General features: G+C 54.4%; 4 protein-coding genes across 4 annotated transcripts in view; 3 read left to right on the top strand and 1 right to left on the bottom strand.

Moving 5' to 3' along the window:
- BBS2 (Bardet-Biedl syndrome 2) overlaps nt 1–215 on the bottom strand; it is a 136,085-nt gene extending 135,870 nt beyond the window's left edge. The window contains exon 1 of the mRNA XM_089903089.1: nt 62–215. The gene's annotated coding sequence lies outside the window, so the exon portion shown is untranslated. The remainder of the gene's footprint in view (nt 1–61) is intronic.
- Nucleotides 216–3,018: 2,803 nt separating this feature from the next.
- LOC111165335 (metallothionein-2A) lies at nt 3,019–3,926 on the top strand. Its single transcript, XM_022555911.2, has 3 exons — nt 3,019–3,143; nt 3,439–3,504; nt 3,721–3,926. Exons 1-3 carry the CDS (start codon nt 3,116–3,118, stop codon nt 3,810–3,812), a joined length of 186 nt encoding a protein of 61 aa, XP_022411619.1. The 5' UTR covers nt 3,019–3,115; the 3' UTR covers nt 3,813–3,926.
- A 4,901-nt stretch (nt 3,927–8,827) lies between these two features.
- On the top strand, nt 8,828–10,097 carry LOC111165334 (metallothionein-1E). Its single transcript, XM_022555910.3, has 3 exons — nt 8,828–8,855; nt 9,457–9,522; nt 9,874–10,097. Exons 1-3 carry the CDS (start codon nt 8,828–8,830, stop codon nt 9,963–9,965), a joined length of 186 nt encoding a protein of 61 aa, XP_022411618.2. The 3' UTR covers nt 9,966–10,097.
- An 8,274-nt stretch (nt 10,098–18,371) lies between these two features.
- Nucleotides 18,372–20,100, top strand: LOC149744665 (metallothionein-1E-like). Its single transcript, XM_089902520.1, has 3 exons — nt 18,372–18,541; nt 19,117–19,182; nt 19,894–20,100. The coding sequence occupies exons 1-3, from the start codon at nt 18,514–18,516 to the stop codon at nt 19,983–19,985; spliced, it is 186 nt and encodes a 61-aa protein (XP_089758646.1). The 5' UTR covers nt 18,372–18,513; the 3' UTR covers nt 19,986–20,100.
- Nucleotides 20,101–22,174: the final 2,074 nt, after the last annotated feature.

Genomic DNA, 22,174 nt, shown 5'->3' with positions numbered 1-22,174 from the left:
ACTGTGCCAGTTAAGAATCTATCCAGAATGATTTAAACAAAAAAGGAAATTTTGGACTCACAGTGACTTCAGGCTTGGCTGGATCCAGGTGCTCCAATGATATTGTCAGGCTCCATTTCCTTTACGATAAATTTATTCTCAGGCTCTTTCTTATGGAGACAAAGACTCTAGAAACTCAGCTACACACCCTTTCAGGTTGAAGTCTAGATGGAAAGAGTATCTGTCATTCTCCTAGCATTTCCAGGAGGAGTTCCATTGATTCTCTCTGGTTCATGGCTAGGTGACCCAATCAGAGCCAATCACTATGTCCAGGAAGATGGAATTTCCTGGGAGCCCACGAATGGGGCCTACTCCATCCATCCACCTTAGTCCACGTGGATTAGAAGTAGGGAAGAGTGATTCTACAAAGGAAACCTAAGGGTACTGTCACAGGGTAAGAGCAGCAGAACTAAAAATACCCCCATTAGCAGTTAAAAAGAGATGCAAAATCACCTCCCTCATTCTGGATGGCATACTTCTATTAATGCAGACTAGGGCCACATCATTGCCTCATACTGATAACTCACACCACACTTGCAGAGGGGTGTTTTTCCTCATCTTATGCTGCTTGGCTTCATTTTCCTCACTTCCTACCACATGAGGACTGCAGGCATTAGAAAGGCCTCACTCTCCACCCCTGTCCCACAAGGCTTACATGGGTACAGAGATAAGCAAAACTGGGCCTGGGCTGCCCTTCACCTTTGCCGATTGGTCCTCCCTCTCCTCTCAGAGTCAAAATGACTTAAGGGAGACAGCTTAGACCTGAAAACAAATTTTACTGCCAACACAGATGGCCCAAACCCAGGGCTTGATTCAATACTTTACAGGGCAAAAATAAGCGTTATTGTCTCCTCATTGAGTTGGACTGTTTCCCCTGAGTGGACAAGTGACCATCTAGTTTATAAGAAACCAGGAATTTTGCATACAATGTGGTGCGTATGTAACAACAACAGCAAAATCTGCCCACCATCCAAAGAGCAGCCCTCCCATGCTCTCGGTCCACGGGGCTGCCAGACACAGCGAGATTTCTGAGACCTTGGCTCTAACATCAGAGTGTGTTTGCATGTGACCCTCAAATTCTAGTGCAATCTGATCATTTGACAAATGAGTAAACTGATGCTCAGGGGAGCCCTGGCCCATAACAGCCCCAAGGTTGCTCAGCGAGTGGCAGAGTGACCATTAGAATTTAGTCCTTCTGACAGTTCAACTCTCCTGCCCTGTTTGGAGTTTCTGAGTGACCACACAGGTCCCAGAGTGGTGAAAAACAAGTTTTTTACTTTCATTTTGTAATCGGCCCTAATGCCGGGAGGCAGGGCTGGGAAGGGAGGACACATCAGGGGATTTACCCCTATTAATTCATTTGACAAATATTTACTAAGCACCAACTGTAAACCTGGCCCTGGGCCGAGGGCTGGAAGCACATTTCAGGGGCAGTGAGTGCTCTTGGTGTTTTCAGTGGCAGGTAGCTGTGGAGGGACAAAGGTCGCAGAATCACACACTTTCCTATGTATTACAGACACGGGAAGTGCCAGGAAGGAAAAGGACAAGCTGTTTACCAGCGCATTCCACAGGCATCCTGACCTAGCACAGGGGTCAGGACGGGCTCCCAGGAGAAAGTGACGTCTGAGCTGAGCTGTGAAGGCATTTCCACAGGACTTTACAGTAAATGCTGTGAGGACGGCCTGTCCTCCGCCCACCCCCTCACTAAACTCCCTACTGCAGCAACCAGCATTCCCTAAACCTGCCACCAACCTTCCAGTAACCTGCTCATCTGATAACACACTCTGGACAATCCCAGGATAACGATCTAAGATCCATTTCACAGCAGCCAGACATGTGCCAGCAGGGAAGCAGGATGTACCTCCCCAGAAAGGAATTTGGACCGCACTTCTACTCTTCCCCTCTGCATCCACTGGGGAAGAAAGTTCTTGTGAGGTTTTCCCTTCCAAATGTTCCATGGGAATGCCAACTTTCCACCCCGCTGCTTCTTCCACGGGCTGGAATACAACTCCTTCCTCTTCCCCTGCCTGGCGAAGACTTTCTCACCCTCAGGCCCAAGGCAATGGCCCACCTGACTGGCCCACCTCCTCTCAGGCTGGACTGGGTCTCCTCTCTGTTCCCCCTGCCTCCATCCTAGCCATGACCCTGGTATTACTTTTCCCCACGCACCCATGAGGCTGCCCCAATGACTATGAGTTTCCTGAGTACAAGGCTTGTGGCTTCTTGATCTTTATTCTCCCCTGTTGGTGATGTCTACCCTTAGAGTGACTTCAGCATCTGCTGGGCCCACTGATTCAAACCAGGCTCTGCCACTCACTAGCTCTGTGACCTTGGGCAAGTTACTTAACTTCTCTGGGCCTCCATACTCTAAAATGGGAATGATAACTAGTCCTTACCTCACAGGGTTGTTAGAGGATTAAATGAGAGCTCGCACATCACACGCTTACACCTTCCCTATCGCATGCTAAAGCACTTGATATACAGTATATGTCATCAATAACCAGCCCACGGGTTTAATATGATGCTACACAGTTTTTAAGCCTTGACGGGTGCAAAGAGTTTTTTTTTGTAATCTGTCCTGACTTCCCACCAGTTTTCCCCCGGAGCAGGATCCGCAAGACCCACTCTCTTAACTACTCAGGTTCAAGCACAGGGCAACGGACGCGGTGGGGAGGGTTGGGGTGGGGCGTGCTGGGGTAGGGGGAAGGCGGTGGCGGGAACTGCGCACACAGCGAAGGGCGGGGGTCAGGGTGCTCCGCGCACAGCCCAGCACAGCCCTGCATGCGGGGTCCGCGCTCTGCACCCGGCCCTCCCTCACCGAGGCGCACCTAGGGCGGCTACTGAAAACTGGTGCCTGGTGGCCCGTGTGCACAGCTCGGGGCGCCGCGCGGCCCGCCAGTGACTCAGCGCGGGGCGTGTGCAGGCGGCGCCCGCCCCGGAGGGCTTTTGCACTCGCCCCGGCTCCTTCCCGCTATAAAGTCAGCCCACAGCGCCCTCCGCTTCAGCACGCCCCCTCGACTTCCTTGCCATACTTCGTGACACAGTCTCCGGACCCCAGCCTCCGCTTCGTCTCGCCATGGATCCCAACTGCTCCTGCACCGCAGGTAAGGAGATCTGGTTCGGGATTGGGTGTCAATTGTAGAAGTAGAGAAGCAATTTCTGACTCGTCACTCACTTTCCGGGCACAAATTGCCCCTTTCGAAAGCGTTTTGGTGTACCCGCCTCTATTCTAAGTTAAACTAGGAGATCCCGTTTGACCGATAAGGAGATCAGAGTTCGTGGCTTGCCCAGGTTCCCACGAGTTGGTTGTGGAACTGGGACTCAAACTCGGGCTCCTAGCACCCATGCCCGCGTTCGAGTCTCCGGGAACCGTTTTTATGTCGGCCGTTCTCTTTGCAGGCGGATCCTGCACGTGTGCCGGCTCCTGCAAATGCAAAGACTGCAAATGCACCTCCTGCAAGAAGAGTAAGTGGAATTTTCTCTACATCTACCCCTAACGCGCCCACCCCTCCGCCAGGCCCGCCCCCCACGCCTCCAGCCCTCTACACCACGGAGGGAATTTAAATAGGGCAGTAGGTACCCCTTCCCTAGGGACGGTGGCGCCTCCACTGGAGAGGACGGGAAGCCTTATTAATCCTCTGTTCCAAGCGCTCATCTCTGCCGCCTCCTTCCCTTCCCCAGGCTGCTGCTCCTGCTGCCCTCCGGGCTGCGCCAAGTGTGCCCAGGGCTGCATCTGCAAAGGGACCTCAGACAAGTGCAGCTGTTGTGCCTGATGTCGCGGAGAGCCTGCCCCGGGTGTAAATAGAGCAACCAGGACAAACCTACATTCCTCTTTTTTTTTTTTGTCCTATAAAATACAAGAATGATAATAAAAGTGGTTGGCTTTATTCTGGCTGTTTTCCTTAACTTGACCAGAGCTGGGGTGAGGGACTGGGCTAGTAGTACACAGACTTGGTTTCTGGACCAAAATGTTAGCCCTTAACAAACCCAGTGCCTTGTTCAAGCCACATTACCCCACTGGGCTTCATCTTTTGTAAAACGGAAGAGCCTTAGGCCAGATGCTATAAGGACACTGGGCACATACAGGGTCCCCTCTGTTTTCAAGTCAAGGGTTGGTGGCACAGAAACTTCTCAATCCAGAATCCTCATTCTCCATGGTTTCCCTGTTCAACTGCAGTTCCTCGCTGGATTTTAGTCTTCAGTGACTACAGGGGTGGAAAACTCCCTCACCTGCTTGAATCTAAATGGGGCGTCTAAAAAATCCCTGTGGTGAAGGAACAGATTTCATTTCCCATCCATTGCAGACCTAAACCTTGGTAAAAAACAGAAACAAAAAAAATTATAAAAATGCCACAGAACAATACAAAGCCCACGTTTTCAGATTCCACACACGTAATTTCAGTCAATATATGAAAAACAAACAAAATCAGAGATTTAAAAACGTCGCACACATGTTCATCGAAGGTGTCCATTGAGCACCGTTGCAATCTGTCCTTCCGAAATCCAGCCCTTGGCTACTTGAAAGCCGCAAAATAACTAGGGCTGTGGAGGGAATTACACAGTCATTTCCCATGAAGAGGGCGTGTGCCTGAGAATTGGTTCCAGATGGACTATTTCACGTCTGCCCATGCTGGGTGATGGCAGATTCTGCAGTTCGGAGGGTATGGTGGTGTTTATTAGGCAGGAGTGAGGTGCCCTGTGACTTGTAACTAATGGTAGCAGTTAGTCCCCCTGGCTATTTGTGGAGGGAATGGCTATCTGATGTAAAATAAAAGAGAAAGACAAGTCGTGTGGCCCAAGAGTCAAGACCATGCTTGCCCACAGGTGCCCTGTGTGAAGAGGGGGTTTCAGAAACCAGCCTGTGCTGAGTGCATGGGCGTCTCAGTTCACAGCCTGTTTTGCCACAGGTGGTATGGCCTGGGCATGTTACTCAACATCTGAGTCTCCATTTTCCCATTGAAAAAGAGATGATATCTCTATGTGGGGATTAAATGATAGTGTCCTGGCTTAATAAACAGTGGCCGTTACGATCATTATGTCCACACTGACATTCATGAAGACAGAATCCTTTTAGCTCCCAACAAGTTCTTGGGGAAAAGCTCATTGGTTTAGAAGCATTATTCTGGGTTGGAGGTTAAGGATGGGATTGGAAATTTGCTGATCCGGTGCCAAAGGGAGTACGGATGACCTCCAAAGAGACCCCCAGGACAAGATGCCGCCACAGCATTTGGACAGACTCAGAAGCCATTCCCATGCTTCATGTCGTTGGATCTGCACAGGAACCAGTGAGAGAGTGAATGTGCAGGGGCTGGAGTGATTGTGCTGATTCCAGAGAGGTTAAGCAACCTGCCCAAGGTCACACAGCTCAGAGGGCAGAGGTCTGAACCTACACTACAGCTGACCTCACGCCCTGGCCACAGCTGGCAGATAACAATGTCACTGAATGCTAAATCCTGCCTCTCGCTATTCACAGGTAGAAGGACCTCTCGAAACGGACAGATTGTGCTCCTGGCTTGACACATGGAAAACTGAATTCCAGAGAGGTCACAGAACTATACAGACTGCCTGCTCAGTGCTCTTCCCACTGCTGCCCCTGTGCCAGCTTTCAACATCCTCATCTGTCATATGAAGTCCTGGTGTAAGATCGTGGGTGAGGGCATGATGCTGCAGTCCGCCTGCATGAGTGCCAATCTCACTTTCGTCACTTATAGCCACAGGACATAATCTCTCTGTGGCTCAGTCTCCTCCACTTTTTGTTTTGTTTTGTTTTGTTTTTGTTTTTGTTTTTTTTGCGGTACGCGGGCCTCTCGCTGCTGCGGCCTCTCCCGCCGCGGAGCACAGGCTCCGGACGCGCAGGCTCAGCGGCCATGGCTCACGGGCCCAGCCGTTCCGCGGCATGTGGGATCCTCCCGGACTGGGGCACGAACCCGCGTCCCCTGCATCGGCAGGCGGACTCTCAACCACTGCGCCACCAGGGAAGCCCGGTCTCCCCCACTTTAAAAGGGGCAAAATAAAAGCATATGATTCAGAAGATTAAAGAACTAGTACATGTAAAGAATTTAGTATGGTGCTTGGCACGTGGTGAGTGGTCTACAGTGTTAGCCATTTATTATTATTATTAACATAGGGGGTATTTATTTACCTCTAGACACAGAAGCAGTGGTGGTGTGCCTAGCTGTGTGTCCTATGTTGTCCTCATCAAATGAACAGCACTGGGTATTTATAACCCTGAGCACAACAGTCTGTGCCCTTTGCTACCACTTGCACCAGTATTTTACTTAACATTTTTCCTTTAATGACTTATATGTTTTAAAATATATTTGTATTAGCATTCTCCAGAGAAACAGAACCAGCAGGATGTAGGTAGGTAGGTAGATAGGGAGATAAAGAGAGTGAGAGATTTATTTTAAGAAATTGGCTCATGCAACTGTGGAAGCTGGCACGACTGAAGTTTATAGGGCTAGCCAGCAGCCTGGAAATTCCAGTAGGAGTTGATGTTGCTTGCAATCTTGAGTCTAAAGGCCATCTGGAGGCCCAATTCCCTCCTCTTCAAGAGACCTCAGTTTTTCTCTAAGGCCTTCACTGACTGGATGAGGCCTTCCACATTATGAAGGGTAATCTGCTTTTCTCAAAGTCTACTGATTTAAATGTTAATCACATCTGAAAAATACCTTCACAGCAACATCAGGCTAGCGTGTGACCAAGGACTGGGCACGACAGCCTAAAACACGCGGGTACATAAAACTAACCGTTATAGACCACCACTTATCAAACTAGCACCCACACAACTTCGTAAACCGCACTTAATCTCCCAACGAAGACAATAACAAGGTATTACTTCTGCCTAACATGACACAACTATCCTACCTACAACTGAAAATGTATAACACCGTCCCCAAAGGAGGATGCAAAGTCCTTGGGTGATGGTCACTTTTGTACTTGATATCACGTAACAAATACTGTGATGTTAACAACACGTAAACACTACAATGTAAAGTCAACACCTTCTATGTTATATGAGAAGGGGATAAAAGAGGGAAGAAAACAAAGATATTTGCCGTATATATATAAACATATTTATAACAAAATAATGAAGAAGTACTCCTAACAATTACAGTTGTCATTTCTGTTTCTGGAACTGGTCATGTGGTTATAGCTGACATTTATAAACATCTTCTTACACTACCTATTCTGTATCCCCTTTGCTCCCTGCAAGCATCTCAGTTGGTCATGGTTCTTTACGATGCTGGGGTGACCCAAACCTTCATTTTTGAAGGGTCTGAGCCTTTATCAGTCCTGCCTTGATTGGGTTGTTACAGTAGTTTTTCACTGACTTTAATCACAGAGCAGGGTAGTACTAAGAGATGCCCTAAGGGATCTTCTCTATTCCATAGGCTTTTTTACAGCCATTGCAGAGTCTTAACCAATAAACCTAGAGCAGTTGCTACTTCTTGCAACTAGCTCCGAGCAGCAGAATATCATCAGTGTACTGGACCAGTATGATGTCTTGCAGAAGGAAAAGGCAATCTAGGTCCTTGAAAACAAAATCATGATATGGGCCTGGAGAGTTGATAAGCTTGAGGCTTATCTCTGTTTAAAAAATTTCAAGCAGTACACTGATGTTGAAGATACATCAAAGGAAAACTTTGGGCCAAAGGAAAACTTTATCTTTGAACTTCTTCCCTTGGGAAGATGACTGGATTCAGACCCGGTGGCACTACTTCCCAGCTCTGTGACCCTGGGCAAGTTATTTAACATCCTTGTGACTTACCTTTCCCACCAGCCAAATGAGCTCATAAATAACAGTATTCCTCTTTTTGAGTCTTTGTGAGGGTTGAAAGATAAACAATTAACCAGGTGGGACACACACACAATGCTGTCTAATGGTCAGTAATATTGAAAGGGAAACAATTATTTTTCTTGATATTCAGATGCAAGATCTGCCTATCACCTAAAATGACCCCTCCCCTGGGGGCACCCCACTTTCTGAACAACTGCCCTGGAGCGAGGTGGGCTGGCTAGGCTGTGGAGAGTCTCTGGAGAGTTTTATGCAAAGGATCCAGACATATGTGCCCATACATCCTTTCAAACTTAGAGAGTGGAGGAAGGACGGAGCAGACAGAGGCCAGCGTCCGCCTTAAAACTGAGACAGACAAATAGGGCCTAAGTCCCTCTGGGCACAGGGAAAGGAAAAGTACTGGGAGGCAAACGTCACATCCGCAGCTGGGACGCTGCACACAACTCCCTCGGCTCTTTCCACCGCCCGCGAGCACAGGCCGGGGGCGGGGCGGGGGGGGAAGGCCGGGCGCAGCGCACATGGGCTCCGGAAAGGACGAACTTGAGCACCAAGGCAATAGGGCCTGGGGTGGCAAAGAGAGGGGGGACTGGGTTCCTGGAATATCCTGGAACAGAGGTGACTGCCTACCTTGGGAAAATTGGGAAGGGGCGGGCAGGGAAGCTGGGAAACCAAGAGCCGCCCGGCACACCGTCCCTCCGCGAGTTCCAGCGCCAAAGGGGCGGCCGCAGCGCTGCACACCGACCCAATCCTTGCTCACGGAACCCTGCGCTCGGCCCGGCCCGCTGCGCACAGCCGGAACGGGCGCTGCCGGCTGCACAGGCGCAGATCCGCGCGCCACGTGCAAGGCGGGGGCGGGGCCTCTGCGCCCGGGCCGCCTCCTCTGGGTATAAACTGAACCCGCCGGCTGCTAGGTTCCAGCACGCTCCCAACCGGCCCAAGACCCTCTTCTTCGCCACTTGCTTTGGACCCCCGGCCTCACCTCGCCTCAAAATGGACCCCAACTGCTCCTGCCCCACTGGTGAGGAACCCCTGGCTCTGGAACTTTGGATGCCCCTTCCCCAATACCAGGAAGCATCCCTGGGTTTGGAGGAGGGAGGAACATTTTGAGCTTGAGCTGAAGTAGGCCTCTGTAGTTAACCTGGCACGTGCTTTCTCCCCGGACAAGCGCCTTCATCCCCCATTAGAGTGTTTCCATCCAACTGGGGCTTCCATTTCAGAGGCAAGAGGCCTGAGGCTCAAGGCTGTTCGGTGCCACATCATCCAGGTGTCTGGGTCGGCCGCAGTGCTCTGTCCAGGCCTCTGCATTCCCTGTGCCGGATGCGAGGGGACATTGCCTCTTATGGGCTCAGACAAAAGGTCCTGGCCACCAGACCCAGGCATCCTGAATGGGCTCTGGAGCCTGGGACCACACCTGTGGGGCAAATACAAGGCAGTACACAGCCCTTTGCATAGAAGGGCAGAGAAGGAGGGGTGAGACTTCTGTCTGTCCTATGAGGGACAGGAGTCCCTAGCACTGGGCCCTGCACCCAGGAAGAGGTTGCAGGGAGGGATTACTGACCATTTGCTGTACCTCCTGCATCCCCCTCCCTGCTCACTGCTGACCTTTCCCTTCCCGGCAGGCGGCTCCTGCGGCTGCGCTGGCTCCTGCACCTGCAAAGCCTGCAGATGCACCTCCTGCAAGAAGAGTGAGTGTAGGGCTTTCTCTGGGAACCTGGGGGCTGCAGCTAGGGTGAGGGAGGGAACCCAGAGCGGGCTCTGAGTGTATGGCTCTGGCGGGGGGGGCTGGTCTTCCTTTGCCCTTCGGCACCTATCACTGCTGCTTCTGACTTTCTGCCTGTCCTGGGCTTAGATGGGGCAGGGCAGCCACTTTGTAGTGGAAGCCAAACCCCAAGGTCCTCCCAACTGTCTTGGAACAGAGCATGTTTTTCTGTACTCGGGGTCCTTTGGATCTGAGGGCTTGTGGCAGGGCTGCTGTTGGGCAAGGAGGAGCCTGGGAAAGTCATCGCTGACATCTGCTTTCGCCCCTCTCTCCCCAGGCTGCTGCTCCTGCTGCCCCGTGGGCTGCGCCAAGTGTGCCCAGGGCTGCGTCTGCAAAGGGGCCTCGGACAAGTGCAGCTGCTGTACCTGATGTCACGGAGAGCCTGCCCCGGGTGTCAATGGAGGAACACGGGCCGACCTGCGTTTTTATACCACTCTGACTTGATTGCTACATTCCCTTTCCTATGAAATATGTAAGTGGTAATAAAAGTTGTTGACACTATTCCGACTCGCCTTTCTTTTCTGTGCATTGGGAATAAGGGCTTTTGTGCCATCCGGGGCTGGTGTAGGAGACTGGATGAGAAGTGCAGAGACTTGGGTACTGGAACAAAATGTGAGTCCCTAACAAACTGAGAGCCTAAGACAAGACACACTCCCTCACTGGGTTCATCAATGGAACAGCATTAGACCAGATGCTCTAAGGGTGTCGAGCAGATACAAGGTCCCCTCCATTCTCATGTCAAGGGTTGGTGACATGGCAAGGGTTGGTGGCTTCTCAATGCCTCATTTCCCATCCTCTGATTTCCCTGGCTAACTTCACTTCCTCATAGATTTTAGGCTTGATAGACTCTAAAGAAGTTGGAATCACACCTCCAGTTACCTGGAAGTCTCAAACTCCCTGCACTGAAAGACGTGTGAATTTTCTAGCTGTGGTTTTTATTTTCCAACTTCACAAACCTAAACTGTGGTAAAATAAAATTAAGTGAACTACTAAGAAAAATTTAAAAGGATACAAAACCCAATTTTTGATTCAATAAATTTGAATAAATATATGAAGAACAGAGTAATACAGGAAAAATTTAAAAAGTAAAAACATGTTTGTTCACTTGAAACTAACACAATACTGTAAATCAGCTATACTTCAATTATTTAAAAAACCCACATGTGTTCATCAAAGGAGTATGTTGAACACTGAAAACACTTTCAAACACCCCACTGTGTGGACCACCCACACCTGGAGTAGCTCTTCCCCCCATCCCCACAGGGAACATGTGTCTTGGCTGGCCCAGTGCCAGTGACAGGACACCTGCTACCCCTGAGAGCTCCCTGCAGTGAGTTGGCTCTGAATCTTTGGAAGTTCCTTAAGGTCAGGCTGAACTCTACCTTCAAAATCCAGCCCTTGGTTACTTGAAACCAGCAAACTGACTAGGAATTTGCAGGTAATACCCAGCCATTTCCCAACAAGAGGCAGAGTACCTGGAAATTGGTTCCAGATGAAGGACTTCACGTCTGCCTGTGCAGGGTAGCGTCAGATTCTGCATTTACAAAGTTGTGGTGGTATTTATTAGGAAGGAGTGAGGCGCTGAGTGACTTGTAAATAATGGCAATAGCTAGTCCTCCTGACAACTTTTGGATGGATTTGCTGTTTGGTGTAAAGTCAAAGAGAAAGAGGAGTCACGTGGCCCAAGTGTCAGGACCACACTCACCCACAGGTGTCCTGTGTGAAGAGGGGATTTCAGGAGCCAGCCTGTGCTGGGTGCATGGGTGCTGGTGTCAGGCAGTCTTGGTTCACAGACGACAGTGGCACTTACCAGCCGCATATCCTAAATGAGTCGCTCAACCTCTCTAAGTCTCCATTTCCTATAAAAAGGAGATTATATCCCTATGTGGTATTGAGAGTGGCCCAGCTCCTCACTAGGGCTTAATAAACAGTGTCTATTATGATGCTTCTGTTCACAGTGACTTTACTGGGACAGAATCTTGTTTAATTCCAACAAGCTCTTGGGGAAAGGCTCATGGTTTTGCAAGCATTACTCCAGGCTGGAGGTTAAAGTTTGATTGCAAATTTACTGATCCACTGGCAGAGGGAGTGTGGATGCCCTGCAATAGCCCCCCTAGGATAAGATGCTGCCACACCATTTGGAGAAACACAAAATCAATGCCCACCCTTCATATCACTTGATCTACAATGAACCAGTAACAGAGTGAACCTGCAGGGGCTGTAATGATTGTGCCAGCTACCCAGAGTTTAAGCAACCTGCCTAAGGGCACACAGATCACATCCAGAGGTCTGAACCTGTAGCAAGGCTGTCTCACCTCCTTGCCAAAGGTCGCTGATTATGAGGTCACTGAATGCTGAGTCCTGCCTATCATTATTCACAGCTGGAAGGGTCCTTTGAGACAGTCTAGCTGTGCTTCTGGCGGCAGAGATGGGAGACTGAAGTCCAGAGAGGTCACAGAGCTGTGCAGAGGGATCTGACTGCCTGCTCAATGCTCTCCCCACTGCTGAACACTAAAAGGGAAATAACCACTTTTCATGCTTTGTTATTTGATGCCAGGTCTGCCCATCACTTACAATGATCCCTTCCATGGGGTGGGATCTCATGCTTTGGGAACCTCCATCCCAGAGCAGGGTGGACTGGCTAGGATCAGGAAAACCCCTGGCAAGTTCAGGCCAGGAGCATAGGGACAAATGTGCCCATCCATCCATTCAGTAGTGGAGAACAGAAGGAAGGATGGGAGGCAGAGGCCTGAGTTGGCCGTGGTGCTCTTTCGGAGAAACGTTAGAGAAACGCTGCCTAAGGACCATCGTGGGGACCAGGACAGGAAATGGTGGGGGAAGAGGGAGTCGGAGGATTGGTGAAGGTCACATCCACCACCGGTCTCTGCACACAACTCCCAGGATCCTGCCATGCCTGGGACGTGAGCGCGAGACTAGGGTTGCACACGGGCTCCGGAAAGGGTGAACCTGAAAACAACAGCGCGGGGGCGGGGGGTGGGGAAGACAGCGAGAACACAGAGGCTGGGTTGCTGGAAAATCCGGGAACAAGGTGGCTGCCGCCCTCGGGAAAATAGGGAGGGGCGGACAGGGAGGCTAGGACACCGCGTACTTCCTGGCAAACAGTCCCTACACGCGAGCAGGCACCAAACTCGGCTCTCCGTGCGCAGATTGGACCCATGCGCACTGGGAGAATCCTGCGCTCGGCCCCGAGTGTTGCTCACAGCCCGGCCCCGGGCGCTGCGGGCGGGCGGCGCAGACGCGGGAGGGGGTGCAAGGAGGGGGTGGAACCTCTGCGCCCGGGCCGCCTCCTCTGGGAACAAACACTGCAAGCAGGCTCCTAGGCTCGACACGCCTTCCACCAGCTCAGGTGCTTCTTGGCCGCTTGCTTTCCATCCCCGGCCTCACGTCGGCTCCAAATGGAACCCAACTGCTCCTGCGCCACTGGTAACGAACCCCTGGCTCTGGGCCTTGGTTGCCTGCTACTCAGGCACAGGACAGAGTGGCCCTGCGGTTAGATGAGGAAGAATTTTAAATTTGAGCACAAGTGGACGCCCGCAGTTCACCCAGTGCTTTCTTCCTCGCCAGGGCAGCGACAGCATTTTTTCAATATATTTTTTTTTCTTTTTTTTGGCCGTACCACTCGGCTTCTCGGAGCTTAGTTCCCTGAACAGGGATTTACCCCAAACACTAAGAAGTGAGAGCGCTGACTCCTAACCACTAGAACGCCAGAGATTTCCAGCCTCTATTTTTGAAGGGAGAGTACAGAGGCTCCAGGCTGTCCTTCTTGAGGTCACCCAGCAGGTCAGGGGATTGCTAGGCCGGGACCCAGTGTTTGCAGGAGGCCTCGGAGCTGCCAGGACTTGATGGGAGGAGCGGACGCTGCCTCTTTGGGGTTCAGGCCGTGGGCCCCGGCCCCCAGCCCCAGTCGGCCTGGGCTGGGTCTGGAGCCCGGGACCTTCCCTGTGGAGTCCCATCAGGAGGGGACCTACTCTCCTCGGACCAGAAGAGAGGAGCTGGGGCTTCTCTATCCGCCTGAGTGGACACGAGCTCCCAGGGCTGGGTCCTGACAGAGGAGGAGGGCTCAGGGAGGCATCGCTGACCGTCTGCTGTAGCTCCTGCATCCCTGTCCCTGCTCACTGCTGGCCTTTCCCTTCCCGGCAGGCGGCTCCTGCGGCTGCGCTGGCTCCTGCACCTGCAAAGCCTGCAGATGCACCTCCTGCAAGAAGAGTGAGTGTGCGGGGCCTTCTCTGGGAATGCGGGGTCTGGGCTGAGTGCGAGGAGGGAGCCCAGAGCTCAGCAGGCAGGCAGGAGCAGGACAGTGACCAAACTTCCCGGCGCCCCCCTCACCAGGAAGGGATTCACAATCAGAGCTGGAATCACCTTCGGCGTGACCGAGACCCAGGCGCGCACTAGAGAACAGGGAGGCTGAGGCCCAGACGGGTCACCAACAAACAACCTCAGACCTGTCACTAGAACTAGTCCTCCTGCCTCCTGAGTCACGCTTCTGAATCCTCTCAGGGACTGAAGCACTTTAGGGACATGAACCAGCGGCCGTGCGTGGCTTCTCGGGCCTTGGTGCAGCCCCTTCCTGTCGAAGCAGCCCAGAGCTTCCCTATCCCGAGCGGGAGCTGCTCTGTGAGGGCTTTGCCTCCGCTTTGATCCTGAGGACTTGGCTCACATCACCGGCGGTGCTGGGGGCTGGCTTTCTCTTGTCCCCAGAGGCCCTGCTCACTGTCTCCCCAAGGCGCTGTGCCCTGTCCTGGGCACAGATGGGCCGGGCAACCTGAACCTAGTGTCTGAGAGCAATTATCTCAGGACAGAGGACACCACCGTAAACCCAGGGTCTGGGCCTGAGGGCGGCTGGGGCCAGGCCTGCTGCTGGGAAGGGTGGTTCCGGACAACGCGTGGTCCGACTGCACGCTGCCCTTGCCTCCCCAGGCTGCTGCTCCTGCTGCCCCGTGGGCTGCGCCAAGTGTGCCCAGGCCTGCGTCTGCAAAGGGGCCTCGGACAAGTGCAGCTGCTGTGCCTGATGTCGCGGAGAGCCTGCCCCGGGTGTCAACGGAGCAAGCAGGACACACCTGCATGTTACCGTTTTTCACACAACCGGACCTGACGCTACATTCCTTTTTCTATGAAATATGTGAGTTGTAATAAAAGCTGTTGACTTTATTCTGGCTCTGTCTTCCTTGGTCTGTCTTGGACAGAGAGACTCCGTGCCCATCAGGGCTGGCGTGGGGAACTGGGCTGGACGTGCAGAGACCTCGGCTCTGGACCAAAGAGTACCCCCCCCACACACCCCACACCCCACACCCCCAACACTCACACACACTGAGCGTCTTAGCCGCTTAGGTTAATTTGAGCTTCCGTGTCTCAGCTCCAAAGGATACCCTCGCCAGATGACATAGGGCATTGGACACACAGAGGACACACTCCCTCTACTGCCCTTAGGAGTATGGATTGCAGAGAAAGTTGTCCATTTCTCATTTTCCTTCTCTGGGGGCCCCTGCCAAACTCAGTCCTCGGTGATGAGAGCCTGGAAAGTACCCAGAGGGGATGGAATCCCACACCCCTCTTGTGTGACTTCTGCACGGGGCTTGCGTCTAAAACACCCTGGAGAGACCTCTTTGTATCTTCTGCCACAACTTTTAACCCTGGTCAGTAAAAAGGATCGCTAAGAAAACGTGTCAAAGGACACGATATGTGACACCCAGTTCTCCCTTCAACACGTAAACCCACCTTCACACGTGGAGGAGCAATTCTGAAAATCGGACGCTCTCCTATGTTGCACATACATTGAAAGTGTGCCCGAGTCCTGGGAACACCTCACAGATGCCCCACTGTGTGGACCACACACGCCTGGAGCAGCTCTGCCCCCTGCCTCCCCACAGGGAACATCAGCCTTGGCTTGCCCAGGGCTACGGACAGGACACTCGCCACCCGTGACAGCTCCCTGCGGGGGCTTGGCTCTGAATCTTCGCAAGTTCCTCCCTAGGTCAGGCTGACATCTTCCCTTCCCTCAAAGTCCAGCCCGTGGCTACCCGACACCCCGAAGGAAAGTGATTTGGATTTGGTGGGAATTTCCCAGCTGTTTCCCTGAGACTTGGTTGCAGAAGAAGGACTCCATGTGTTCCTCGGCAGACTGATGGTGGTGCTGCAGTGCGGGGGGCCTGGTGGGGTTTATGAGCAACAAGTGTGGGCTGAGGGAACAGGTAGTGTATTTCAGGAGTTGCGCCCCCTGGCGGTCTGGGGAGGGAACTGCTATTTGATGGGCGCTCTGAGAGAAAGAGGAGACACGTGGCTCAGAAGCCAGGACCAAGATCGGCCACAGGTGCCCCGAGTGCAGAGGGCATTTCGGGAGCCGGCCCGTGCTGCGTGCGTGGGCGTTGGTGTCAGGCACTCAGGTTCACAGCCACCATGCCACTTCCTGACCTGGCAAGTCACCGCTACTCTCTGAGATCTCATTTCCTCCTTTCGATACAAAAGATTAATTTCAAGGAGGGGGAATAAGCGAGATAGTGGCCTGGCTCCTAGCTCGGGCTTCCCGAACGGTGTCCTGTATGATCGCTCTCTCCACACTGACATTTGCGCACAGAGAATCCTTGAGCTCCCCACAAGCTCCTGGAGAAAGGCTCCCTGGTGTGCAAGCAAGCCCATGGTGAGGGCAGAGGTGGATAGGAACCTTGCTTATCCAGTGCCAGAGGGCGTGGGGATGTCCTCCAACAAGCCCCGTGGAACGAGTCACCGCCACAGCATTTGGACAGACTCGGTGAACCTGCGTGGTCTGGAGCGATGGTGCCAATTCCACAGAGGTTAAGCAACCTACCCAAGGGCACACAGCCTATACTCAGAGGACTAAACCTACCCTGCAGCTGTCTCACCTCCCGGCCACAGGGTGCCGGTTATGACATCACTGGAGGCTGAATCCGGCCTCTCCTTTCTCAGGGCTGCAAGGGTCTTCGGAGGCAGTCCAGCTGCGCTCCTGGCTGCAGAGGTGGGCGGCTGAAGCCCAGAGAGGTCACAGAGCTGTGCGGAGGGTTCTGACTGCCGGCTCAGGGCTTTCCCACTGCTGCCTCTGTGCCAGGTGTTCAGTGTCCTCACCCTTCATGGGATGACGTGGTGTCCGGTTGGGCGCGGGGCTGCAGTCAGCCTGCAGGAGGGCCAGTCCCATCTGTGTCACATATAGCCATGTGACATAACCTGTCTGTGGCTCAGTCTCCTGGGCCCTAAAGGGCAAAATAATAGTGTCTGGCTCTCGGGATTAAAGAACTGAATACATGCAAAGAAGGTCAGAGTATACTGGGCACTCAGTGAGTAATCTACCACATCACCCATTCATTCATTTATCTATTTATTTATTTGCTATCATCAGCCTAGGAGACATTGTTCTCCTTCCAGACACGCAAGCAAGGACGGCGTGTTTAGCTCTGTGCTCTGGGCCGTCCCCATCCACCCTGTGAGCGTGGGACCAGTTCCCCCGACGGGGTTACCCTGCCTTCACGCAAAGAGCCGTTGACACTACAGATAGAAAGCCGTGAGGAACACAGTCCGTGCCCTCCTCACAGACACAGAAGGATCCTGCCATTTCTGCTGTCACCTGCATCAGGATTTCCTTACCATTTTCTTTTCAGTGATTTTCTGAAACACGTTATACCAAAAGAAACCTCTTGAGCACTACTGAAGGAGAGAGTCAGAAGGCAGCCACAGAATCATAAATACACTCCTACTGTGTCACCTTGGTCGCCCCCAGGACTGAGCTGGACATGGTGGAGACGGGCTGAGGACGCAGCTCTGGGCCAAAGGGGAGCTTTCTCACTGACTCCCTCTTTCAGCTGCGAAGCGACAAAAGCACAGAAGCAGGGCACCACTCCCCAGCACTGTGTGCCTGCCTCAGTAGCCTCCTTGTACTGTAGGTACTTTGGCCTTTGGGAAACGGGCTCCTGGCTGCTGTCTCCCTTCCCGGTTGGTGTGACAAGTCAAAGAGCAAAAGTGACTAACAAGGCTTGGCATGGACTCCACGGTGAGTAACTGTCAGGACCGCTCAAAGGGAACTATCCACTTGTCTCGCTTTGTTATTTAACGCCAGGTCTGCCCATCACCTACAACGATGCCGTCCCTGGGGAAGCGTCCCATGATTAGGGAACCTCCACCCTGGCGTGGGGGTGGACCGGCTACAGTGACGAGCGCCCCTGGAAAGTTTAGGCAAAGAAGCCCCCGGAGAAATGAGCCACGATCCCTCCAGGAAAGGAAAACACAAGTGGCGACTCGCGGCTGAAGCCAATGTTCACCGCGCTGCGGTTACAGGAGGCGGTACCGGAAAAATGCTTCCAAAGGACCGTGGTGGGGACCGGGGCTGGCAACGCCTGGGGACACATGGATGGGGTCGGCGAAACGGTGGTGAGGGTCACACCCGCCTGCGCTCTCTGACACCGCTCCCCGGCTCCAGCCAAGCCAGGGGACACGAGCGGGAGGCGGGGGCTGTTCTCAGGCTGCAGGAAACGGCGACCCGGAGGCCGGCGGCGCGGGGCCTGGGGCGGGGAAGGCCGGAGGACGCGGGAGCCGGATTCCTGCACAGCCCGCCAACACGGTGGCTGCTCCCGTCGGGCACATTGGGAAGGGGCGGCCAGGGGGCTGGGACAGCGCTTACCGCACGGCACCCGGTTCCTCCGCTCCAGCCGGCACCGAAGGGGAATCGTGCGCTCGGCCCCGCCTGTTGCTCACAGCCCGGCCCAGGGCGCGGCGGGCGGCGCGGGCGCCGATCCGCGGGGCGGGTGCAAGGCGGGGGCGGGGCCTCTGCGCCCGGGCCGCCTCCTCGGCCTATAACCGAGCCCCCGGGCTCCTCGCTCCCACACGGCCCCCACCGGACCCGTGAAGCGGCTTCGCCCCTTGCTTTGGACCTCGGGCCTCACTTCTCCTCCAGATGGACCCCAAGTGCTCCTGCCCCACTGGTAAGGGAGCCCCGGCTTTGAGCCTTAGGATGCCCCCTTCCCAGGCACAGGACGAGAAGGGAGGGCTTTGAGTTTGAGCTCGGGAGGACTCCTGTCACGGGTCCAGGGCTTTCTTGGTAGCCAGGCTCCTGAGGGCACGTCAGTCTCCCTTTGCCTCTCTGTTGACACTGAGGGCACGGAGGCTCCAGGCTGTCCTTCTTGAGGTCACCCAGCAGGTCAGGGGATTGCTAGGCCGGGACCCAGTGTTTGCAGGAGGCCTCGGAGCTGCCAGGACTTGATGGGAGGAGCGGACGCTGCCTCTTTGGGGTTCAGGCCGTGGGCCCCGGCCCCCAGCCCCAGTCGGCCTGGGCTGGGTCTGGAGCCCGGGACCTTCCCTGTGGAGTCCCATCAGGAGGGGACCTACTCTCCTCGGACCAGAAGAGAGGAGCTGGGGCTTCTCTATCCGCCTGAGTGGACACGAGCTCCCAGGGCTGGGTCCTGACAGAGGAGGAGGGCTCAGGGAGGCATCGCTGACCGTCTGCTGTAGCTCCTGCATCCCTGTCCCTGCTCACTGCTGGCCTTTCCCTTCCCGGCAGGCGGCTCCTGCGGCTGCGCTGGCTCCTGCACCTGCAAAGCCTGCAGATGCACCTCCTGCAAGAAGAGTGAGTGTGCGGGGCCTTCTCTGGGAATGCGGGGTCTGGGCTGAGTGCGAGGAGGGAGCCCAGAGCTCAGCAGGCAGGCAGGAGCAGGACAGTGACCAAACTTCCCGGCGCCCCCCTCACCAGGAAGGGATTCACAATCAGAGCTGGAATCACCTTCGGCGTGACCGAGACCCAGGCGCGCACTAGAGAACAGGGAGGCTGAGGCCCAGACGGGTCACCAACAAACAACCTCAGACCTGTCACTAGAACTAGTCCTCCTGCCTCCTGAGTCACGCTTCTGAATCCTCTCAGGGACTGAAGCACTTTAGGGACATGAACCAGCGGCCGTGCGTGGCTTCTCGGGCCTTGGTGCAGCCCCTTCCTGTCGAAGCAGCCCAGAGCTTCCCTATCCCGAGCGGGAGCTGCTCTGTGAGGGCTTTGCCTCCGCTTTGATCCTGAGGACTTGGCTCACATCACCGGCGGTGCTGGGGGCTGGCTTTCTCTTGTCCCCAGAGGCCCTGCTCACTGTCTCCCCAAGGCGCTGTGCCCTGTCCTGGGCACAGATGGGCCGGGCAACCTGAACCTAGTGTCTGAGAGCAATTATCTCAGGACAGAGGACACCACCGTAAACCCAGGGTCTGGGCCTGAGGGCGGCTGGGGCCAGGCCTGCTGCTGGGAAGGGTGGTTCCGGACAACGCGTGGTCCGACTGCACGCTGCCCTTGCCTCCCCAGGCTGCTGCTCCTGCTGCCCCGTGGGCTGCGCCAAGTGTGCCCAGGCCTGCGTCTGCAAAGGGGCCTCGGACAAGTGCAGCTGCTGTGCCTGATGTCGCGGAGAGCCTGCCCCGGGTGTCAACGGAGCAAGCAGGACACACCTGCATGTTACCGTTTTTCACACAACCGGACCTGACGCTACATTCCTTTTTCTATGAAATATGTGAGTTGTAATAAAAGCTGTTGACTTTATTCTGGCTCTGTCTTCCTTGGTCTGTCTTGGACAGAGAGACTCCGTGCCCATCAGGGCTGGCGTGGGGAACTGGGCTGGACGTGCAGAGACCTCGGCTCTGGACCAAAGAGTATCCCCCCCCCCACACCCCACACCCCACACCCCCAACACTCACACACACTGAGCGTCTTAGCCGCTTAGGTTAATTTGAGCTTCCGTGTCTCAGCTCCAAAGGATACCCTCGCCAGATGACATAGGGCATTGGACACACAGAGGACACACTCCCTCTACTGCCCTTAGGAGTATGGATTGCAGAGAAAGTTGTCCATTTCTCATTTTCCTTCTCTGGGGGCCCCTGCCAAACTCAGTCCTCGGTGATGAGAGCCTGGAAAGTACCCAGAGGGGATGGAATCCCACACCCCTCTTGTGTGACTTCTGCACGGGGCTTGCGTCTAAAACACCCTGGAGAGACCTCTTTGTATCTTCTGCCACAACTTTTAACCCTGGTCAGTAAAAAGGATCGCTAAGAAAACGTGTCAAAGGACACGATATGTGACACCCAGTTCTCCCTTCAACACGTAAACCCACCTTCACACGTGGAGGAGCAATTCTGAAAATCGGACGCTCTCCTATGTTGCACATACATTGAAAGTGTGCCCGAGTCCTGGGAACACCTCACAGATGCCCCACTGTGTGGACCACACACGCCTGGAGCAGCTCTGCCCCCTGCCTCCCCACAGGGAACATCAGCCTTGGCTTGCCCAGGGCTACGGACAGGACACTCGCCACCCGTGACAGCTCCCTGCGGGGGCTTGGCTCTGAATCTTCGCAAGTTCCTCCCTAGGTCAGGCTGACATCTTCCCTTCCCTCAAAGTCCAGCCCGTGGCTACCCGACACCCCGAAGGAAAGTGATTTGGATTTGGTGGGAATTTCCCAGCTGTTTCCCTGAGACTTGGTTGCAGAAGAAGGACTCCATGTGTTCCTCGGCAGACTGATGGTGGTGCTGCAGTGCGGGGGGCCTGGTGGGGTTTATGAGCAACAAGTGTGGGCTGAGGGAACAGGTAGTGTATTTCAGGAGTTGCGCCCCCTGGCGGTCTGGGGAGGGAACTGCTATTTGATGGGCGCTCTGAGAGAAAGAGGAGACACGTGGCTCAGAAGCCAGGACCAAGATCGGCCACAGGTGCCCCGAGTGCAGAGGGCATTTCGGGAGCCGGCCCGTGCTGCGTGCGTGGGCGTTGGTGTCAGGCACTCAGGTTCACAGCCACCATGCCACTTCCTGACCTGGCAAGTCACCGCTACTCTCTGAGATCTCATTTCCTCCTTTCGATACAAAAGATTAATTTCAAGGAGGGGGAATAAGCGAGATAGTGGCCTGGCTCCTAGCTCGGGCTTCCCGAACGGTGTCCTGTATGATCGCTCTCTCCACACTGACATTTGCGCACAGAGAATCCTTGAGCTCCCCACAAGCTCCTGGAGAAAGGCTCCCTGGTGTGCAAGCAAGCCCATGGTGAGGGCAGAGGTGGATAGGAACCTTGCTTATCCAGTGCCAGAGGGCGTGGGGATGTCCTCCAACAAGCCCCGTGGAACGAGTCACCGCCACAGCATTTGGACAGACTCGGTGAACCTGCGTGGTCTGGAGCGATGGTGCCAATTCCACAGAGGTTAAGCAACCTACCCAAGGGCACACAGCCTATACTCAGAGGACTAAACCTACCCTGCAGCTGTCTCACCTCCCGGCCACAGGGTGCCGGTTATGACATCACTGGAGGCTGAATCCGGCCTCTCCTTTCTCAGGGCTGCAAGGGTCTTCGGAGGCAGTCCAGCTGCGCTCCTGGCTGCAGAGGTGGGCGGCTGAAGCCCAGAGAGGTCACAGAGCTGTGCGGAGGGTTCTGACTGCCGGCTCAGGGCTTTCCCACTGCTGCCTCTGTGCCAGGTGTTCAGTGTCCTCACCCTTCATGGGATGACGTGGTGTCCGGTTGGGCGCGGGGCTGCAGTCAGCCTGCAGGAGGGCCAGTCCCATCTGTGTCACATATAGCCATGTGACATAACCTGTCTGTGGCTCAGTCTCCT

Source organism: Delphinapterus leucas, chromosome 20, assembly GCF_059928025.1.
Source record: "Delphinapterus leucas isolate spDelLeu-1000000601 "Yukka" chromosome 20, BTC_Dleu_Yukka2, whole genome shotgun sequence".
Taxonomy (NCBI): domain Eukaryota; kingdom Metazoa; phylum Chordata; class Mammalia; order Artiodactyla; family Monodontidae; genus Delphinapterus; species Delphinapterus leucas.
This window is presented reverse-complemented; position numbering and strand designations above follow the sequence as displayed.